The following is an 8,918-nucleotide window of genomic DNA, read 5'->3' as shown; positions in this document are numbered from 1 at the left end:
ATTCCCACCATCCCTAGCTAACAGGACCAGTGGTCAAGGATGATGGGAATTGTAGTCCCAAACATCTGGAGGGCCAGAGTTTGCCTATGCCTGCCTGATGAAAATAAACTCCAGATGGTATAACATACAAAATGCTTAGATTATAAACCCAACATTCCAGCAAGATTGAAACGCTGTCCCAGAAGGGGATGCCCCACTAGAGAAGTCATTCCTTCTCCCTTCCACTAGTCTAGACAAACCAGACAACCTCCCCTCCTTCCTAAAGTGTAACCTGAATTACTCAGCCAGCCCGCTTTTACAGTAAATGTTTGATGGCTGTTGCTTCTCTGACTCAAAACACGTCTTTCACTAGCAAGGCGTTGCCTGCTCTCGAAGAAACCAAATAAATGCCACTGGTTGTTAGTATAATTATGCTGATGTATTTCTCGAATAATGTTTGTTGTGCCTAGCTCTGTCTATCTTACATTGGTAAGACCACAAGTGATGTCGGTTGAGATACTGTCAGGATGCTGTCGGCTGTTCCCGGCTGGTTGCCCAGGAAAGTATAAAGACAAGGGAAAGTTCCTTACCGTTTTTTCTTATTTCAGACTCACAGAGAGAGACTATAGAACCCAGCCTCTTGGATTGTTGTCCTGAGTGAATTTCCACCCACTGTCTCTCCCACTTCCTCATTCATCATTCTTATCACCTCCTCTACGGGTGTCACTAACTGCCCTCTGTCTTCGAGCTCTTTGCTCTCCTACTTTTAAGGCTCGCTGGGTTCTGGGAAAGGGTGGGTCTGGAATGACGTGTCAGCCAGCTGCTGCTCCCGCTCTCCCATGTTTTCCCAACTTTCGCCCTCATCTGAGCTGTGACTTCCCACAAACCCCTGTTGTAAATCTATACTGTCTTCCTCTTCCTCTTCCCTGGAAGGGTCAGGATGGGGAAGTGGTCTCCACCATTCCTCCTCCTCTGCCCAGTCCACGACAGATACCCTTGTTTAAAAGATTTAATACATGGGATAGCACAACTATCATAGCCCTTCATATTTATTTCCTTAACTGATTTTCCTTTGCATCGCATGGTGCTAATATAACTAGTATGCGGGTGGCACTGTGGTCTAAACCACTGAGCCTCTTAGGCTTGCTGATCAGAAGGTTTGAATCCCAGTGATGGGGTGAGCTCCCATTGCTCTGTTCCAGCTCCTGCCAACCTAGCAGTTCAAAAGTACACCAGTGCAAGTAGATAAATAGGTACCGCTGCCACAGGATGGTAAAAGGTGTTTCCATGTGCTCTGGTTTCCATCATGGTCCTCTGTTGCACAAGAAGTGGTTTAGTTATGCTTGGCCATATGACCTGGAAAGTTGTGTGAACAAACACTGGCTCCCTTGGCCTAAAAAGCAAGATGAGCACCACAATCCCATAGTCGCCTTTGACTAGATTCGAACCGCTGACCTTCTGATTGGCAAGCCCAAAAGGCTCAGTTGTTAAGACCACAGCGCCACCCACGTCCAAGGGTATTGAATGTTATACCCATCAAGAAGCTACAAACATTAGGGTTAGGAGAAAGCAAAGAAGGTAAACATAAGATGCCTATAGATTCAGGTAGATAGCATTGTTGGTCTGACGCAGTCAAAATATATTTAATTTTTTTTTTTTTTAATGTCCAGTCGCACCTTAGAGCCCGACTAAGTTGGTTGTTGGTATAAGCTTTCGTGTGCATGCACACTTCTTAAGGATGTCTATGTATGAGAAGTTGCATAAAGAATCATGGCAAGAAAAATTGATGGACTATGCAGAACTGGCCAAACTGACATACAAGCTAAGGGACAGGGATAACTGTGACTTTAAAGATGAATGGGAACCCTTTACAAAGTATTTGAAGACGCAGCAAAGTGAACTGGACTCCTTGGCTGGCTTTGAATAAACATTCACAAACTTTTTATTGATAATAATCACCTAAATAGTTTGAGGATCTATACAACTTTGTAACATGCAGAAAACAGCATTCTCAGAGAAACCAAAGACTGGAACTGAGGGAAGCCGGGGGGTGGGTTGGGTGGGTTTTGTGTGGGAGGGTTGGGGGGGGGGAAGGGAAAATGGGGGGGGGGGGAAATAAGGATGATATGTTTTTGGATAATATGTTTTGTTTTAATTTTGAATAAAAAATTTAAAAGAGAGAGAAGTTGCAGTCAGTGTTCTTTATTTTTTGTACAAGTTAGTTGAAAGTCAGTACAATTTAGTTTAAAGTTTTAGTACAATCAGTTATTTATAATTTTGTTTTTTAAAAAGCTTAAACTTGTAGCTTATTTTTACACCAGATGTTAGAACTGTTGGCCCTCCAGATGTTGCTAACAACATCTGGAAGACCAAAAGTTCCCCCCACATCCTACATGGGGCTCACAGGGGTTTCTTATACAAGAGTTCAGCTAGGCTCATACCTCCTTAGCCCCAGCTTTTCATCAACATCAATTGCTCTCATTCCACTCATCCAATGCCCTTCCTTCTCACAAAACAAAAAACTATGCCAGTTACTTAGTTCAAGGTGTTTGTAATTCATTTCCCATTATTCTTGCACAAAGTCTGGACAAATTCATCCATAAATCTAACTTTTTCAAGGCGTTTACTTAAGAAAGATGGCAATTATAAGTAGGCAGAAGCAGAAACGTTTGTGAATAGATGTTCATTCAACTTATACTTTTCTTGTGTTATCAGTTCATAGGTTAAAATAAACATTTCTGTTGAACGACAGGAATGCTGGCTATGAGGAAATCACTAAATATGTTTAGCTGTTTATTAATAGTATTTGTTTTTAAGTGAACACAAACAATCAACATTTCTTATTTTGGTTTCTGAAGAGGCAATCTGGGTGGTGGTGGAGGAAGAGAAAGATCAACTATGCATGCAAGAAAGTCTTTGTGTGGGGAGCCAAACTGCGTCCATAGAGAGAGGATCTTGTACCAGTTCTAAGGTTATTTCTATGGACTTGTCCACACCAGAGCAAAATGTGGATTTCCACTGGCCTATCTCCTCATTAATATAGGGGTGTCCACATGACATCATCCCCATTCCAGTGTTATCCCAGACCTTGTCCCCTTTAAGTGGAGGGTTTCCTAATCATTGGCAAGGATGATGCCTCTTTGAAACATATGTTCATACAGTGTTCTATGCTTACATTTTGGAAGAAAGTGTTGGACTGTGTAACTATGACTATGCAGAAAAAGTTAAATCTTTGTCGGAGAATATCTTATTGAACTATCGTATTTTTCCATGTATAAGATGAGGGTTTTTTTACTCTAAAATAATGTTTAAAAACAGGGGTCATCTTATACATGGATAGTGCATAGGGTGGACTGGTGATTGGTTGCAGCCGTGAGCAGGAGCTTGTCAGTGGCGATTTGGTGGGTGATTGGTTGCTGCGGCAAGGGCTGCTGTGGATTGGCTGCCGCTGTGTCAATTGGGCATGAAGCTGCCGGCTGCTGTTGGCTTTGGCAAGTCCCCCAAAATAGGGGGCGTCTTATACATGGGAGCATCTTATACACAGAAAAATACAGTATATACCTGCAGTGTGGAAATTATCAACGGGACAACAGAAATGGATTTTCCATGCTCTAATGGTGGCCAAGAGATTGATATTGAGGATTTGGGGGGGAAATAAAGGTATGATACCCTTCAGTCAATGAACTGACAAATTGACATCACTTACAATTCATGAATGGATATTTGGAATGAGCTTATACAAAATGTAGTAGGCTCTTAACATTTACATAAGCACTAGGACAATAACACTATACCAATTTATACAAGAATGTATGGGAATATCTCTGAGAGAGAGAGAGAGCTTATATTTTCACTTTTATATGTATCTTTGTTGTTGTTGTTGTTTTCCCTCTCACTTTTCCTTCTTTTTTCTCTGTAGCACTTTATTTCTTTTAAATGAAATAACTTCAATAAAAGTCCAAAATGGCCAACACACCCACCCACACCAAGGGGGACAGGTCAGGGACAACAGGGGAGTACATCAAGTAGATGGCCCTATATTAAGAGGGAGACAGTCTAACCTGGAAACAGCGGCAATACCTAGTGAGTCCTATGTTCCCACAGACTTGCATTTAATCACATACCTATGCAAAAGAATATAGTTCATATTTTGGGCAGTCAACATGGGCAAATAAAATAACTTTAGATTATATAGCCAGACCTAAGATACAGAGCAGTTCAGATCACATTTAGAAGTATTATAGCTAATAACATAATAATAATAAAAACCACCACCTGTTAGAGTCATGTTAAACTCTAAGGCAATTCTGAGATGTACAATGACTCTAACAGGTGGTGTGTGTTTTTTATAAAAAGAATAAACTATGAGGTGGTTTAAAGCGATCCTCTCACTGAAAGGAGGTGGGTGGAAGCCCAAAAAGGACTTGGGAAGTAGATCTCATGTGATGACTTGAAAAGAAACTCATAAGATGATGAAGAGTGATGGCATAGAAATTTGATTCAGTTTGCATTTAAAGGTGAGTTTGAAGAATTTGTATTTTACGAAACAATATGTCAACTGAAACACCACCATCTCTTGAAATTTGCCCTTTTCTTAATTTTGCAACACGGTCCCCCAGCTGAGTATGTGTATAAAAATTGAATTCAATAATTGGGTACTGGGGAAAATTCATGCCAAAATCCTGATTAATTTTCATGAGTACTTTCTTCTAAGGCGTTTCTCAGAACATTGTGGAAACCTGGAGAAGTAGACTTAAGATAGGAAAAACAATAAACAGATATTGAGAAATTTGCCTATCCCTAATGCTCAGGTGCTTAAGTTGACTGCAGAACTGAAATGGAGTAAAATGAGAATTCTTGTTCCCAAGATGGCTTCCTCCTTTTTCTTTTCCATGTCCAAAGCTTTACGATTAGGCTGTGCTTATTTGTCAACACACATCCTCTGGTTTCCGGCAAAACAAACTCACAATTGTTCTGATACCTGAGATAGCATCACATTTTGGCCTGATCTCACACGAGACCACCTCAGGCTTTTCAGAGGGGCTCTTCGTCACTTGTGGACTGAGTGTAGATTGAGCCTGATGACTCGGAGGTGAATGTATCGGGGCGTCCACAAGATTTGCAAAATATTTTCGAGAAGACACACTTCTTAAAGAACAGTCTGATGTACTTCTTGAACTTCTGTCCCATGAAGAAGTAGATAACAGGATTGAGACAGCAATGGAAAAATGCTAGAGTTTGAGTCACCTGAGCTGCGTAGTCCAAGTTTTTGCTGGTCAGGCAGCCTTCTAAAATGCCCACTTCAGCCAAACATTGTAGGAATTGTACAATGCTATAAGGGGTCCAAAACACAAAAAACACAATCATAACAGCAAAGATCATCTTTACAGCCTTCTTCTTCTTTTCATTTCTGCAGTGGAGCAAGGTCATGACTATCCTTGTGTAGCAAAATAACATGACAATGAATGGCATCAGAAGGCCTAAAATGTTGATCTCCAAGGAGGTGAAAAGGTTCCAAGTTGTGTCGTTCCTGGGATATTCTGCCCTGCACATGGTGTAGTTATAGTAGCTAACAGACTTGCTAAATATCAGCTCTGGGACAGACGCCGTGACGGCCACTAGCCACACAACAACACTGGCAAGGCTGCCGTAGCTGACGGTTCTTGCTTTCAAGGCAAACACGACGTGAACGACGGCGAGATACCGGTCGATGCTCATGAGCATGATGAAGAAGATCCCGCTGAAAAATCCAATCTTGTACACCCAAGAGACAAATTTACACAAGCCGTCTCCAAACACCCACTTGTCGGCCACGTAATACGACCAGAAGGGAAGAGCAAGGACGAAAAGGAGGTCAGAGATGGCAAGGTTGAGCAGGTAGATGTCCGTCATGCTTCTCAGCCTCTTGTATTTGAACAGGACCAAGACAACGAGGGCGTTCCCCGCCAAGCCAAGCAGGAACACGAGTGAGAAAAACGTGGGAAGGAACCAGGACTCAAAATGCCTCACTTCATCTTTGCTGCATGGTTCAGGATCATCCTCGTAGCTATAATAGGTGGAAAATGATGCGTCCCACCCTGTGGCAGCCAATGCTTTGTCAGTAGAGGTCATTTTCTTTTTGGAACCTAAATAGAAGGATGAAGTGAGTCAAAATTGAAAGGTTTTTGCCCCCCTACCCAGGGTAACATACAGTACAATCCTTGTCTGTTCAGAAATATAACCTTATCGAATGCAATGGGGCTTACTGCTAGATAAATGGGGTTATGGCTACAGCCATAAATTGCAATTCTGTGCACACCTATCTAAGAGGTAATCCCATAGAAAGTGGAATTTACTTCTGTATAAACTTCTAAAGATTGCACTATTAATGATTATTTTGAGCAAAGATTTAAAAAACAGAATGAGAATGCAGGAGTGAGAAGCCTACAGCTCCAAAGAGAGCTGATTGCCAGGGATTCTTAAGGATTTCTAAAAAAGAATTTAGATTTTTTTAAATATTTCTTTTAAATAAAACAATAGAAACTTGGCAATAGATAAATGTCTCTTTGCGCAATGGCCAATTTTTGACCAAAGAAGGGCTAAGAAACTTTTAGCTTATCTTTCTTAATCTTATGCTTCTTGTTGCTTTATAGGTTTGGCAATTATTCTCAGGAACTTTTCACCTCTTTCATAAATATCTAGAGCATAACTATTTCTAGTGCTAAATCTTACTGAGAGATAGAGCATATGCAATGGCTAACCCACACAGACTGCTTCTAACTGCTCCTACTTGGAGCTTATTTCAGGGCTCGCAATTTTGTTTTGAAGGTTCTGCCGGACAGAGAAACAGTCTGATGTCTGTCATTAATTCACCTTGCTGTACTCACAGTTTTTACCACCCAGCAGTATATCCATTCTATGAAATAAAGAGATAAAGCTAAGAACAGACGGAGATAGCCAATGAAACCAGTAAGGGCATGGTCTCAGCAGTGACCTCTTCATATTACCATATGGTAAGGATGTCAACGGGTCAGATAAAGGATTTCTCCAGAGCCTGTAGCAGAAGGTTGACATGCAGGACTCTACAGATCAAAACTTTTAATGGCGCGGAAATCAACATTGTCACATACTAATATTATAAGCATGTCAACCTGCTACCACAAGTGCAGTTCAGAAACCAGAAGCAGAAGCTGTCTACTCGCTGCATGGGGGAAATCTGTGCCTAATAATCCCCTCCTTGTGAAAAGGACGTCATGTGCATCCACTGCCAAATGCAGGGTTCGTGGGTGTTTGGAAAACGCTGTTTTTTCCAGAAGCTAAAAATCAACTGCTATGCATGACAGTTTATGCTCATGACCAGGTGAGTACAAATGGTTCATCAGAGGTTATGGCTACCATGTGCAGATTTTTCCAAAGGCTTTTTTTGTGTGGATACTCACAAACCACCCACTTATCAAGTGAGTAGACTTAACTGTCTTTTACCTTGCATGCACACTTTTATTTTATGAACAAAGAGGACCAATGTACATAGAAATTAAGTAGTTGTTAACCTCGAGGAAGTGGCTCTGTAAAGGAGCTTTGCTATGCTGAACTGTGTATCTGAAATAGATGTAATTCTCAGGTTTTGTCCACTTACCCTGTGCACACTTACATATGAATAAGGCTGCAATTAGGGATAGAAAGATCTGCCACTTTTAGTACTCTCAGTTTCTCATTTCTCTACATTTTAAATCAATCACCATAGCTTTTTTTAAAAAAATGGCCATGAAAATTCACCCATTTATGGGTTTGAATTTCTCCTAATAAACATTTTTATATGCAGTTTTGACTCATGTGCACATTTTTGCAAGCAGTTTTTGCTAATCTAACACATTTTTATACACACCTGCCCCACATATAGGCATTTTTGTAAACCTTGTTTGCTCCGAAAACTGCATTGTAAAATTCAGATAAGTGTGACTTTCGAGGGATAGCTCTTCTTTCAGTTGATGTATTTGTTTGGAAAGCGCAGATTTGGCAGATTTGACTTTAAACGTATCCCGAATCAAATTTATATGCTATCCCTAGCTGTATTCCTTGACATGCCTACCTGGAGATATAAGTCTGACTGATCTCAGTAGGACTTACTTCTCTGTTGACGTGCATTGGATGGCACTGAAAACCCCCATATTTCCAAAGGAACATGAATAGGATCAGGCCGCAAACAAAAAATAAAAATCCATTTACATACATTTCAGTTAACACAATTACAGCATAAATATCCCTTGCTGTAAGTATATTTACATTTGCAAGCTTCCCTTGCTCCATCACACATTATTATATACAATTATGTGTATAATTTTAAGTAATTAAGTAATGCAGCAGCATAAAAATTGTGCAATCATCTTATGACAGCAATGGTCAAAGTACATATGAGGTGTATTTTACACATACCTTTTTGCCTTTCTTAGATGCTGAGAAGTGTCTTGCCTGAGGGTGATGTACCTTCTGTTCTCTAAGGAAGTGGTGTACTTCGTGAGATAAACAGAAGTCAGCGAATGAGGAAGTGTAGTGGCATGGAATGATCCACGTAATTGCTTCTGGTTCTTGTGAAGATTAAATTATAATCTGACCTTTTAAAATTAGTCGTCATAGCAAGCATCACTGCCCACCTCTGAGCCTGCTTCTTCAAGCCCTTTAGCACTGCGGAGGCACTGCTTTTCTGAAATTGGCAGGAGGTGGAATGAAAACAGGGGTTCAATAGGTTGCACCTTTGCCATGAGTCCTGTTGCCTAACATTTTCTTATAGCATATATTCAGAAATAGTTGAATTGAACAAATGAAAATGCCTTATAGTTCACAGCCTTCACCATACTCCTTTGGGTGCCTACTGAAAACATTTTTGTTTGGACAATCCTATCCAGACACGTTGCATGTTTCAATCCTTTTTTTGTTTATGGATGATTTTATCTTTCGAAGAA

The 8,918-nt window shown here is 40.6% G+C and overlaps 1 protein-coding gene across 2 annotated transcripts; it reads right to left on the bottom strand.

Annotated features, from left to right (window-relative positions):
• Window positions 1-2,180: 2,180 nt before the first annotated feature.
• CCR4 (C-C motif chemokine receptor 4) lies at window positions 2,181-8,503 on the bottom strand. Of its 2 annotated transcripts, XR_013978299.1 has the most exons (3): window positions 8,392-8,503; window positions 4,343-6,104; window positions 2,181-4,273 (listed from the first exon to the last, which is right to left on the bottom strand). XR_013978299.1 is itself a non-coding variant. In XM_080975334.1 (2 exons), exon 2 carries the CDS (start codon window positions 6,088-6,090, stop codon window positions 5,014-5,016), a length of 1,077 nt encoding a protein of 358 aa, XP_080831460.1. In that variant the 5' UTR covers window positions 6,091-6,104; window positions 8,392-8,503; the 3' UTR covers window positions 4,305-5,013. The 2 variants fall into 2 exon arrangements, 1 of the variants encoding a protein (XP_080831460.1); XM_080975334.1 differs by lacking the exon at window positions 2,181-4,273 and having other exon boundaries at window positions 4,305-6,104.
• Between the last annotated feature and the right edge of the window lie 415 nt (window positions 8,504-8,918).

The sequence above is a fragment of the Podarcis pityusensis genome (genome assembly GCF_964106645.2).
Source record: "Podarcis pityusensis genome assembly, chromosome: 12".
NCBI classification, from domain to species: domain Eukaryota; kingdom Metazoa; phylum Chordata; class Lepidosauria; order Squamata; family Lacertidae; genus Podarcis; species Podarcis pityusensis.
This window is presented reverse-complemented; position numbering and strand designations above follow the sequence as displayed.